We start from the raw sequence: 14,084 nt of genomic DNA, 5'->3' as shown, positions 1-14,084 counted from the left end.
AGGTCCTCTGGAAGAACAGACAATGCTCTTAACCACTGAACCATCTCTCCAGCCCTTGCTGATAATCCCTTTAAAGATTTTTTTTTTAGGTTTCTTGGTTGTTGGTGTGTGTGTGTGTGTGTGTGAATATCAATGCCAGTGGAGGCTAGAAGAGGGTGTTAAGTCCCATGGAGCTGGGGTTATAAACAGTTGTGAGCTGCTCCATGTGGGTGCTGGGAACTGAACTCAAGACCATCAACACTCTTAACTGATGAGTCATCTCTCCTGTCCCTTTACCTATCTCTTGCAAGAAAGTTTTTTTTTCTTTTAGTACACCGTGTTTAAAGCAGAAGGAAAATAAAACTGAATATGCTACCACAGTTTCTTGGCTGTAATTCTACCAATGTGAGAACCATGGCCAGTTTGATGATCTGGAGGGGAGACAAAACAAATCAGTGCCACAACCTAACAGAAATAGTGGACCCTGTCAATCAAGGCTGATGCTGAAGGAAGGAATGCAAACTTCTTGAGCTGTATTATAAGTTTCCTACATATACAATTGAAATGATGACAAAGTGTAGTGATACCTAAGAAAAGCAGGCAGAATCTTCTGTCAAGGACTTATCGGTCAGACTGAGTAGGGAAGATTGCCAGGAAGTATGGTATCTCCAGTCAGTTGGCAGCCACACACTGCACTGAAAGATGACTGCTGCCCAGACCTGCCAATGTGACCTTGGTAAAAAAAGGACACAAGGCCTTGCGTTATCTTCTCATGCTCAGGACTGGAATGTGTCAAGAAATCTGCCGTGGAAGGAGGGCAGGGGAGAGCATCCTGAAACTACAAACACATAATCTTCTCTAGGTCTTCATTCCTCAAAGAAAACTAAGTCATAGTCGTGTGCCAGTTTCTAGGGGTGCAGAATATGAAAGGAGACAGGTCTGTTCTCACTTACCTGATATTCCAGCCAACACAAACTGTACTAAAGATGAAGGAAGGGATCTCACAGAAGAGACGATTGATGAATTTATCTGAACCTGAAAATACTGTTTTACTTATTTACAATAACCTACCGATAGTTAATCTCGGAAAGCACTGCTAAAGACCTTTCATTTATCCAATTCCTTAGATTTTAAATATCTTCTCAGGTTTGTTTGTTTTATTTTGTTTGAGATTAGGTCCCATGTAACTCAGGCTGGCCTCAAACTAGCTATGTAGTTAAGGCTAGCCTCAAAGTCCTGATCTTCCTGTTAGAGCCTCCTGAGTGCTAGGACTAGAAGAGTGTGCTACTATACTCAGTTTTTCTTCTCCAGGTTTTACATGTCAGGTTATAAGACTCCAAAATCTCATCGGACAATCTCTTTTGCCTCTCACATGAGAGGCATCAATTACTTGTTTCTATTTCTGAAGCCTGGCCCAATGCTTACAGAGTAGTTGCCTACTCACTGGAAAAAAAAAATTAACAAGGAAGCCATGCAGGTGGGTGCAAGAGCCAAGGGAAATATGGGCTTCTCTGTACCTCAAATTACTTCTTCCATAACCCTAAGTCTGCTGTCAATCTTTCCTAAGGAAGAAGCATGTGACCTGGATGTGTCACAGGGTGTACTAGGCTGATGATGGAGGCCATGTAAGCTGGTCTCAGCTCTGTTTCAGAGCCACTTTTCCAGGAAAACATTTTTGCCTCCTTCCCCTCTCTATTCTAGATCTTACTGTGCAGGATCCCTGGGGGAGATTAGTCTGGAAGTAGATTAACAGAAGCTGTTAATATGGGCTGGAGATATGTCTCAGTGGGATACAACACTTGTTCTTGGCCTGATCCCCAGCACCAAAACAAAACAAAGCCTGATATAAGAGGAAGGCACATGCATGCATGTGCATGTGTGCACACATACACATAGTGTGTATATAAACACATTTTACTAAGCCACGTTTACTTTAAAATGAAGTTCACTAAATAATCAAGCTCTGACAGTAGAGTCCATGTTCCCCAGTTCAATCTAATGTGTATCTTCCAAAAAATCCCTGACATACTGAAGACTAACATGGCACACAATAGTGATACACTCTACAACATCTGCTTATAGTTATGTTTTCACACTGAGCACAGACCGGCTCACAGTATGAATAACACTACTCCTTTTTGTCCTTTTCTCTTAAAAGGTAGAATTTCACTCTGTAGCCTAGTTGACCTGTAACTCATTACATTATATAGTCTAATTGGCCTTGAGCTCATGGCGATCCTCCTGCCTCAGCCTGCTAGGATTATAGGTATGGTTGAACATACCCATTTAATAAAACTATCAAGAACTCAGTCTGTGCTTCCCTGTCAAGAAAAAGATGTCAAGACCAATATTAACTGAAAATATGATCTCTTCCCTTATCAACATTTGTTCACACCCTGCCAATTTTGGGGTATTCCTCACTACTTTACAGTCTAGCAACATTTTTACCCTTCATTAAAATCTCTTAGCAATTTAGGAAAATGACTAACCCACTAAGAGTTTGTTTCTTTGTACTTAAGAATTCGTGCCATTGATAAAACCTCTTAAAATGTTTATCTTTCTACATTTTAGATATGAATAAAAATCATCAAATAAATGAACCAGCTTTAAATGTAAATCAAAGTAAGTAAAACAGTATCTTGTTTAATCCTTCTACATCTTTGTGCGCTAGTTAGTATATTCTTATTAGTGTTATATCATATACACATAGTTTCCAAGAGTATAAAATTCCACTGACTTAATAAAAATGCAAATTATTACTTGTTTGGACACAATCTCAACTTATATTTTCTCATCTCAAATTTTCTAGTGGTCGCTAGCCTTAGCCATGTTACTAACATATGTAAATTATGAAACGAGTTGAAATAATTATCCAGAAATGACTAATACAAATTCTGAAGGGCAGTACTTGAGCATAACAAACACAGAAATGTATTCCTTAGGACTATAAAAGACTTAGTATAAGAGTGCTTACTGCTGGAGTGGGATCGGGCTGCACTGTGAGGGGAGGTCCGTAGGTGGCCCTCACCCGACTGGGGACTCAAGGCTGTGGTGGGCCTGTGCCAGCACAGGAGTGAGCTGTAGCCTGGGGCAAGAACAGAGTCTGGGGAGCAGAGCCTGCCTGCTAGTCTCCACCACCAAGCACAGGCAGGGAACCCACCATGAGCTAAGAGACAACACTGAGCAGCTCTTCATCACATTTGTGGAAGAGGGAAAGCCACTGTCCGGCTAAAGGAGCCTCCTGTGGATATCTGTCTGAGTAAGGCCAATCCTGGCAGTTTAAGGACTTTCTTTTCAGCTATGAGACGGCTCCTAGAGGCTGTGATGTGGACACACCACTTTCAACACTCAAACCAGGGAAGACTTCAGAATTTGAAAAGTCTAGAACCAAAACGGTTAACATATCCAAAAACAATTATCCCCTGAGCAAGAGCCTTCTATACTTTGTGGAGCATCCCCAGGCTTCTCACTGTAGGCCTGCCCAGTTGATGTGCTTATGCTCTGCTTGAAAAGACCCTAAGAAGTTAGACCTGAGTCACAATTGTATAAACAAGCTTCCAGTGACAACTGGAGACCTCGCCCACCTTCAAGAGCTTGGCCTTAAGACAATCACTTGGAGTCCTTTAGTGTGCCCTTGTGTCAGTCTGCTCCAGAAGTCACTTAAACTTGACAGTCTTCCTGCCTAAGCGTGCTCACCTGGCTATATTCTTATATCAGAGAGCCTTATTAAGAGTGCTGAGAAACACCAGGAATGAATAAAACAGTCTCTGTAATCACAGAACCCACATTCTGGTCTTTGGCATTTAGTTAGCTCGACTCACCTGGCAGCACTTTTGACAATACAGTACTTTTTTTGTACTTCTAAGCATATTGTATATTTGTGTACATTGGGGTGTGTGTTCACACTTGTATATGGATGCACTCATGGAGTCCAAGGCAAGGCTTAGTGTCCTCATTTATCACAGTCTGCCTTGCTCTTTCGAGGTAGGGTTCCTTGTTGAACTTGGAGCTCTTGATTTTTTTTTTTCAGCTAGGCTGGTAGCTAGCAAGTCACAATGATCTTCCTGTCACTACCTTCTCAGTCTTAGGGTTGTAGATGTGCATGCTGGGATCTTGTTTCCATTCTTCCTGCTTTTGCAGTAAGCACTCTTTTTTTTCTTTCTGGTTTCCCAGTAAGATTAAAGCTGTATTTAGTATTTTGACTGAATATGTATGTGTGTACCACATGCGTATCTGGTGTCCCTGGGGGTGAGAAGACGGCATTGGAGTCCCTGGAACTGGAGCACATACAGTTGTGAAGCATCATGTGGGCGCTGGGAACAGAGCTCCAGGCCTCTGCAGGAGGGTATGTGCTTTTTAAGCCCGCAGTCCCCGGCCGAAGTTCATTTCAGCTTTAATTAAAATTCCAGAGGCAGATAGTTGAAAATGCTAACGTAATACACATTTTCTTCCTGTGAAAATATAAAAAAAAGCTTCCCTTTCTCCCATTTGTTACTGTTAAAGCACAAATACATACTGAACTAATCATTTTAACAGATCAGAGGATTTTACATAACAGATTAGAGAACAAAAGTAAGAGATAATTGGAGCATCCATTCTGCCTGTGTTACTATTTACTAAGAGCACGGTGTGGGCAACAGAGTGGAGATTAGCTGTAGTAGCTCCTTGAATGAGGGACTGTAGACAGTCCTCCACAGACACAGGTTCTGGCAGTATTCAAATCCTGGCAAAGATGGAAAGGAATGGTATGAGGGCCGGATGGAACCCTATTAGATAGTGTGGTTTAGTTAATGGTACTTGAGGCTTTAGAATTGGAAGGACTTCTGGTTTTTCAAAAGTATTTCCAAAAAGGTCCAAGTACTCCAGAGATAACATTTTTAATCCACAAGGTAGATTCATAAGTTTGTTTTGATCTGCTGATAGAAAGCAGAAGCTTGTTAGCTGTCCTATAGTGAAAGGAAACTGGATCAATTCATTATCGTTAAAGTTTAAATTTGTAAGTTCCTGGAATTGGCAAAGCTATACAGGGAGGGCCAGGCAGTCGTGGTGCATGCCTTTAATCCTAGCACTAGGGAGGGAGAGGCAGGCAGGTCTCTGAGGTTGAGGCCAGCCTGGTCTATAAAGTAAGTCCAAGAAAGCCAGGACTATCACACAGAGAAACCCTGTCTTGAAAAACCAAAACAAAACAAAAACAAAAAAAATTCAACTGAAATTAAAAAAAAAAAAAAAACAGAAAGGTAAGTTAAAACTGTAAGATACCACCAAGTACTAGTTAGAATGACTAAACTTAAAACAGTCTAACTCATGTGCAACCAGAACCTTCCTGTGCTGCATGATGGAAAACATTTGATCAGTTTCTTGTAAGTCAAACACCATATACTTAACATACAAGTCAGCAATGTCATGCCTAGGTACCTACCACTCAAGGGAAATGCAAACCTACACCCACATCAAAGCCTGTATGTTGATGCTCAGAGCAGCTTTGCTCACAAAAGCCACAAGTGATAGCCACAGAAATGCTCTTCAATGGATGAATGAAAAAGTGCACTACCCATACGGCTGATGACACCGCAGAAATCACCAACAAGCTGCTGATGTTACAGCACCAATGGTAGATTTCCATGCAGCTGGTAAATGAAATAAGCCACTCAAAAGGCTCCAGGCTGTACGGTTCTGTTTCTACATCATTGTGAAAGAGTTAAAATTCACAGCAGTTGCCAGTGGCTGGGGATGTTGGAGGGTATAAATTATAATGGGACAAAAAGAATTTTGGTGACAGAACTGTACAGGAAACGTAATCCTGCAGAACCTCATCTGTTGAAAAGGACAGTGTGTCCACCTACTCGTTCACACTGCTGTTAAGTAATGCATGAGCTTTTAAAGTAAAACACGCCTTATACAGAGGTTGTGGTGAACACTGTACCCCTTCTATCAACAGACACAAAGTGTTAACAGTGGTTTAGAAGAGCCATTGATGCTTTCTGCTACTTCCAGAACAATGTGACAAGGCACTGACAAAGAAGCCAATAGCAATAGATGAATACTGACTTGGTAATAGGCGGGCACAGGAGGAGCATGCTCAGATGAGTCCACATGCTAGCATGAGTAAAAGGATACCTGTTTCTTCTTTTAATGCCTTTACAATCTTGGGAAAGAAAGATGCTTTTTGTTTTAATTTATAAGTGTACCGTTCCACCCTCAGCCATGGCAGAGGCTCCAGCCCACCACCTGACCATGTTAGCTAAGCACTTCAGTCCAAAGCTATGTCCCCAGATTTCATTCATCTTTTCTAAGAAAGCAACTTCCCAAGCATTCTTGTCAGTCCTAGCTTGCAGTGGTGGTTAATGAATGGAAGGATTCTGTTTCTTATTCATTGTAGAGTCTTTTAGAAGGCGGAGTGTTGGTGCATATACACTTCTTGGAATGGAGGATAGAGGTGGGGTAAGTCACACCGGCACCCAGCAGTGCTTATTTGTGAATGTGGGTTTGGCAGGACTCTTTGGTGCATGCTAACTGGTTATTTCTGTACATTCCTTTGTGAGGTCTTCAAGTCTCTCCTGGATTTTGTATTGAAGTTTTTCTCCCTATTATGCTCCTGTTCCTCATAGAGAGGCTCTCTAGCCTTTGTAAGATAATTGGTTTGTCAATATTCAGTACCAGTTTGTAGTTTCCTTACTCATTTTCTTTTTCTTTCTTTTTTCTTTTTCTTTCTTTTTTATTTTTATTTTGTTGTTGTTGTTGTTTGTTTGTTTGTCAACACCTTGTTTCTCTGTATAACCCTGGCTGTCCGGGAACCAGGTCTGTAACTAGGCTGGTCTCGAATTCATAGATCCTCTTGCCTCTGCTCCTAAATGCTGGAATCAAAAGTGTGTGCTACTACGCCCTGCTGCTTACTCATTTTCTTAATAGTTACTTTATGTTTAAATTGTTTGAATGTTTTTTTAGGTAGGCTGTCATTATCTAGCGCAAGCTGGTTTCAATCCTGTATCAATTCTCTTTCCTCAGCCTCCAGAGTCCTGGGATTATAGCAATGTGCCACTACCCCAAGACAAAGTCGACTTTACATGCAATCACACTAAACATTTAAACTTTTATTTATTTATTTGAGGCAGTATGTAGTACACATTACCCTGGAACTCATTATGAAGCCCAAGTTTGTTTAAACCTAGTAATTCTCCAGCCTCCGTCTCCCAAGTACTGGCATCTAGGCATGAGCTAACAAGCTTAGAGCTGATATTGAACTTGTATCCTACATCTAAAAACTCTTAATACCATAAGCATTTAATTCCTAGATTTATTTTTAGATGTAAATATTCTGCATTAATAATACAGAGTAGTTTATTTAACTAGCCTACTGTTAGCCATTCATATTATTTATATGTTAATTATAAATAATATTGTAAGGGGTACCACTGAATTAATTATGCTCTGCTCTTTCTGAACATCTACCTAAGGAAAATTCTAAGAAAATATATTTGAATGGTTATACAGAGGCAATGTGTGTGTGTTGACAACTGAGCATGTCACACTCCATCATCTCAAAGAAAGAAGCATTCTCCTGAATGAGGATATGAGAACCAGAGATAAAAACTGAGTGGCCAGAGGGGACACAGGAGCCTTTCTACTTCTAACAGTGTGTCTTCATTGTTGTATCACATGAATAAATGTGTCTTAAAACCTTAAACTGAAACTAATGTAGCAAGTCATTATTTTTCTGAATGTGCAAGATTACACTAGCTGCCTTGACTTCCAATATTGTCACTAGCAGTGTACTCTGTTATGAGCTCCAGGGCACATGGGCCAGCTGCAGTCATGTTTCCACTCTGCCCTGACCCTGTGATTGCTACCATATGCATATGATAAATCCTCAGTTACAGGTGCTTTTCAAAGTCAAATAAAAATCATTAACTTAACACATTCTGTTTGATTTTAAAGTTTCAGATTGATTAACTGAATCTTACCCTTTATGCAAATATAGTAACATGCCATACACTGAGCTTCCAGATTGGATTTAAACATCTTGCTGAAATACAAATATATGCATGTCTTTAAAAACAAAACAAAACCTTAATATAGTAGAAATACTTAATAATTTGCCTGACATTCCAATTACAAATAGATTACAAAACTTAAATCTTTCTAATTTCTGGAATTACAGTTTGACAATATAATTATTTTCATAAGTATAACATCTGTCAGCTTTGAAGCACTGAGGCTTTGGTCTTCCTAGAGTCCAGCTGCCTCCTAGCATGAATGACAGCACCCTCATAAAAGTCATAACGAGAGAAACACCCACAGTCCAGTTGTTCAAACTTGCCGCTGACTCATTTGTACCTTGACAAGGGAGCCTTCCTTTACTAACTTGAATTGTAGCCATCTCTCATTCTAAAACTTCTCTTTTCCTTGTGAATGTACCTGCCAGCTTTGTGGCCTCCTGACTGAAACACTGGGGAGATGTGTCACCTCCAAGAGTCTCATATTGTGCCCAGTCTGCTAAAAACAGAACCTGAAGTATTCATTCTTTCCTCTCCCCCATAGATACTGTAAAGACTGAGTTGACGATACATGTGTCAGATTATTATTGTTGGTTATGCTTGAAATCGTATCTCACAGAACTTGCTGTAAACTTGTGATATCATGAATATCCCATTCCTCTGCCAAACTCAGCAACTATTCACAAAAGAAATCAGCAACTATTCACAAAGGAAATGGCATTCTGAGGACCTGTGTGTTGAATGCACTGTCAAGGTCATAAGCCTGAGAGAAAAAGAATAAATAATATACAGTGTTTGCTGCATCCTGTCTCCCTGCTTTCTAAATGTCACTGCCAGAGTGATTAAAATACATCAGTTCACCGTGATCTGGTGACCCACATGAATTACTACTTTACAGTTTTACAAGTCCATCTCTCAAGAAATGAAGTAGTTAAGAGAAAGGAAAACAGATATTTTAAAGGTCAGTCTAATTGAAGATAAGCAAAAGCAACAAACAAACAAGCAATATAAGCCAAACAAACAAACAATACCAACCCTCATAGGCTTTGGTATCATTCAAACACCACCTAAACTTTAGCACTATGGGTCAAAAGCAAATTGGATTACTTGCTTGTCATCTTGAAGAGTGATGAGAAACAAACAGCAATGTATGTAGAGCAGTCATGCATATGCAGGTATTCAAACAATTGCAGGTGGATTCATTAATCCACAAGTGCTAAGAACTTCATGTAGTGGGTACAATACAGAGACTGGACATGACTTTCAATCATAGTAAAGGAAGAGGACAAATGCAGATGAACACATATTACACAGGTGTCTTAACTTGCCATCAAAAAGAACCTATAAAAGATTAATTTGTCAGGGCTAGGATGCAGCTTGAATGATGGCTGTTACGACTGTATTCTTTCTACTGTGCTCTATACTAGGCTCTTTTGATAATAAATGTAAATGAGTTTGAGAGTTTGCAAGGAACTAATACCTCACATACTCCGGGTGACAACCTGAGAAATAAACTGGGGTAGACATAATTCTCTCTGACATACAAGTATTCTGGATTAAGTATGAACTTTCCACAAAAGGCTCATGTGTTGAACATTAATGCTCTCATCTTTTAGTGGGGTTCTGGAAACATTAGGGGGTGGGACCTAGCTTCAAGAAGTAGGTCACCAGGATCAGATCTGGGGGTGTATCTTGTCTGAGGCCCTTTCCTGGCAAGCAAGGACCCTTCACCCTGCCCCATCAGCCAAGAAATGACCAGCCTTCTCCACATGCTACTGCTGTCGTGACCTCTAAGTGCACAACGCGAACTGAAATCTCTGAAACCGTGAACCATAATAATGGTTTCCTCCCTGCAGTTGTTGCTGCCGGTGCTTTTACCACAGTGATGAGGAAAGTAACCACAAAAGGCCATGCTGGATGTCCAAGAGATGAAAATGATGTGTTCAAAGAAGCTGGATTTGATGCTCGATTCATCTCTACGACATATTCACTACCGCATTCCTGTCCTTCAACAGGCGCGTCCGAGCCAGAAGGCTTATGCTCTAGGAATGATAAATGCTAGCACCTGCACTGCCTCCTGCTTCCCACTGTAACAGTCAGTATCTTCTTTCCTGCTCAGCCTAAACCCAACCTCAGGAAGTTCTAGAATATATTGATCCACAGAGCCCCTATTGATGACAGGCAGTAAGAGCAGGCAAGATAAAATGTTGTCTTTCCTCAAATTACATAATACTTGTTTCTGACACTTTCTTTGATTGTAATTTATTATGTTAATGGTCCTCACATTGTTTTATGTTTGTACATGCTGTTTGTTCCAAGTAGTAAATTTAAGATTTCTATTAATATGAGACTATCGACTACATGGGTTAATGTAGAACAGGTGTTTAAAAGTGTTCTGAACGTATGTAAGAACTTATGGTATTTTGGGGTGCGGGAAATCTTGAGTTAAAAAAGAAAAAACAAAAACAAAAGCTAAGAAATGCTGGATGTAGTTTAGATTAGGAATCAGTGAAGTTTCTGTGTAAAAAACCAGATAGTAAATATTTTAAGTTTTGTGGGCCGTGGGTTGTGATGCAACATAGACTCTGCAGTGACATTGTGAAAGCTGCCACAGACCATACATAAACAAGTGAGCACGTCTGCGCTGTAATCAACCTATTTGTAAACACTAGAAGCGGGTTTTCATGTTGTTTTCACAGCATTAAGTATTATCCCTGTTTTGATACTCACAACAATTGAAAAATCCCAATAATTACAATTACAAAACTATCCCTAATTTGCAAGTTGAATTTGTATCACAGACAGCCCATATCTGATGTTTTCAAGATGAGAATTTCTGGTGGTCTGAAAATGCAACTACTATACCAGTGTGTGAGATTTTACTTTCCTTCAACCAAAACAAGGACTAGCTACAGAGCAATGCAAAAGCAAGAAAGAGGATCCAGATGTTTTGTGGGCCAGAGCTGAAATTTGCAAAATAGGAAACAATGCCACTTTGTCTCACTAAATTTTCCTTATGTTTGGGGGAACAGTATGTTTCATATTAAATGTTGTTTATACATAACACATAATGGGCATAGATTTTTTAAATAGACTTTAAATAATGAAATTAAAAATGGTTTAAAAATAGATTATTATTTTTTAATCCTCAGTTCTGATTGCCATTAGGATCTGATTGCCATTAGCGCGCGCGCACACACACGCACACACACACACACACGTGTGACCTGGGACTCCGAAAAGTACATCTCCAGTACGTTGAGGGGATGGAAGGACCTCACAAAGCTTGAGCAGCTGCTGCCTATCTATACCAGGGTGAACTAAGTGCAGTAGAGCATACCTAGTCCTGCCCACCAGACTCCACCACCTCTACCCCCACCTTGGCCAAACCTCATTCAACAACTACCTGACATTTCTTTAATTGGATTATGATTTGAAAAACTAAACGAGGAATATGAAGAAAATATCATGGTTGTTTACACGAAAAAGCAACTCTTTACAGCATCGGCCCTCCCACCTCTACCTGCCTCGTGCGGGGATTACTAGCATACACCACCATGCCTGCAGGGCTCTTGCCACAGCTTTAACTTCATCGAAACAGGCAACTATTTTCCAATTTTTACAAACAAGACATTATTACTCCCCTTAACTCTAGAACGTATCTCAAAATAGATGAACTAACCAACTTGATAAGTCACGTGGCCCTCACAAGCACTGTGAGATCCTGGTCCTAGTCAGGCCCTCACAGTAGAATGAAATCTAACAACAAAATCTATTGGACATGGTGCAAGTTTAACTGGCAGTGCTCAAAACACTGAGCTATGAGTTTCATTCTGCAAGCATCACATATGCATCTGATGTAGCACTTTAAAAGAGTGCTGATATTTTGTTTGCCCTGCTATTCAAGACTTAGAACTTTTAAAATAACATTTCAGGGGAAATTAAAGGGAAAATTCTGTTAATCCCAGTGTTGCAATACGTGGGGAACTCTTACATGAGGAAGCATACTTTTCAGTATAAATTTACTTTGTCATTACATTTAACTACCCAAATGATATGTATGGCTGGACCTGGGGAAACACATCTCTCTTCTCTTTTTTTCTCTCTCCCTGTATTAAAAAGAATAATGATCACAATTCCAACATTAATTTGATTGCATCACATGTCCTTGATTAGAAAATTTTCCCAAGACCATATTACTCTAAAATCTGATATAATTTCTTTTATGGACCAATAACTTTGTGACTAAGTAACAATGGAGGAAGAAACATATTTTTATATATTTACTTCTCAGTTTTATTATAAAATACCATTAAAGGAAGAGACCCTGATTGGCATTAGGTCTGTAAGAGCTGGATCCAAGCACACTAAAGTTAAAGAATGTGTTGTCTGTTATGGAAAACATAAAACCTGCAAGCCCCATCCTCTCTCTTCTGGGAGTTATTCTCTATTTGGGAGAACATCACAAAATTACTTGAGAAAGATTTTGGTAGTGACAATATTCAATAAAGAACCAAACAGTGGGGAAATGCTTACTGTTTAAATCTACAGAACAGCAATAGTCTCATCATGATTGCAAAATGTTAGAAATTGTGAAACAAGTTATTTGTAAAATAGACAAAAGAGAAGCAGCTTCCTCAGTCATTTTTGAGATCTCAGCACCAATTTAAAGAAAACACTCTACTTAAAAGAAGGTCTACTTCAAAACACGAAGCGCTACGCTGAGTACATAGAGGGACACAAAATGAATTTATGTCACATATAACATGCCTGCTCTGTCAGTATACAGACGAATGTGAAAGAGCACTAATGATAAAAAGAAAAACAAGCTATTTTGCTTTTCTGTACAGTTCTTTAAGGAATATACAAGTCTCAATCCTAAATCAAACAAAACAAAAAGAAACCTACAAAACTAGACCAAAAAAAAAAAAAATCCAATTCACTAACATTATTTTGATGACCACATGGAAAAACAGGAAAGGATGGGGCACTGGCTCCTCACACACAGAAGATACATTATTTCTGATATAAGAGGTGTGTGTGTGTGTGCATGTGATGAATTATTTTCCTCACTCTCATTTTCAAGTCAAAATTATGCCCATTAAAAACCCCACATATAACAGTCACCTAAAATAGAAGCCAGTTTAGTAACTGCAAGGACTTTACAGTCCCCAAGGGTACAGTGTCAGAGGGATTTGGTTGTGTTTGAAAAGAACCCTCTGAGGAAGCTGCCCCAGTGCCACTCCCCAGCAGCAAACAGGACCACACGGGCTTTAGAGCTTGGCACAGCAATCTGTATTGAAGGATTACCATCATTTTGTGAATAAAATGGTTTTCAGTTTTGCTTTGTTTCCCCAGTTCCCCTGCCCAGCAGTGAGACACTTTGTGGAAACTGTTGGCTTTCAAAAACGGACAGGAGACTGGAATCAGTATTAGACAAACACGAAACTGCAACAAGACAAGCCACTCAGGCAGGGGATGGAGCAAGCAGAGAAGCGAATGCCACAGAACCTGTTCCGGGACTGCTCCCCGGTCAGCTCCCTCAACTCAAGAAGCCAAGCAAAGCAGGTGACTTACATTGCTTCTTCAGTTCCCTCAGCTGCTGCTTGAACTGTACAAACTTTTCATTGTCCTTAAAGTCGGCATCCGAGTTCTTATCCTGTAAAGCCAGAAATTTCTTCTCCACTAGTAATTTTAGATCTGGCACTTTTTCTGGACGTTCTTCTTTTACCTAAGACAACAAATTCATATATGTTAGAGACAAGTGTTATCAACACGGGCTATATAACTGTTTTAATCTCGTTTAATCCAAAAGATAGTATGAAAGAAAGCAGATCCTCCCAAAAGACAACTAGACCACTCAGAAAAGGTGAGGGGACTCCTTCACCCTGTGTGCTAGCTGTACTGTCCCTGCCATCCCACACAGCTGTCACTGTGTCCAGTAAGTTGCTGAATGCTGCAGAAGCGGCAAGTGGCCCAGACCTGGGCATCACAGTTTTCCCTTCACCTCGCTCAGCCCGGCCTGTCCTTACATGCAACAGCAGTTATTCCATTTTTAGTCTCAGTGTCCTGTTCTAGCCCCTGACCAGCTGGTGACAGTGATCCCCATAT

At 40.1% G+C, this 14,084-nt stretch overlaps 1 protein-coding gene across 4 annotated transcripts in view; it reads right to left on the bottom strand.

Moving 5' to 3' along the window:
* Positions 1 to 14,084, bottom strand: part of NSMCE2 (NSE2 (MMS21) homolog, SMC5-SMC6 complex SUMO ligase) — a 217,361-nt gene that overhangs the window by 127,303 nt on the left and 75,974 nt on the right. For all 4 annotated transcript variants that reach the window (XM_084749150.1, XM_084749151.1, XM_084749152.1 and 1 more), the window contains one exon: positions 13,551 to 13,704. In XM_084749150.1, the coding sequence (XP_084605276.1) occupies positions 13,551 to 13,704 (154 nt within the window). The remainder of the gene's footprint in view (positions 1 to 13,550; positions 13,705 to 14,084) is intronic.

This window comes from Acomys minous (assembly GCF_964271855.1).
Source record: "Acomys minous genome assembly, chromosome: 12".
NCBI classification, from domain to species: Eukaryota; Metazoa; Chordata; class Mammalia; order Rodentia; family Muridae; genus Acomys; species Acomys minous.
The sequence above is the reverse complement of the archived record's forward strand: the minus strand, read 5'-3'. Positions and strand labels throughout refer to the sequence as shown.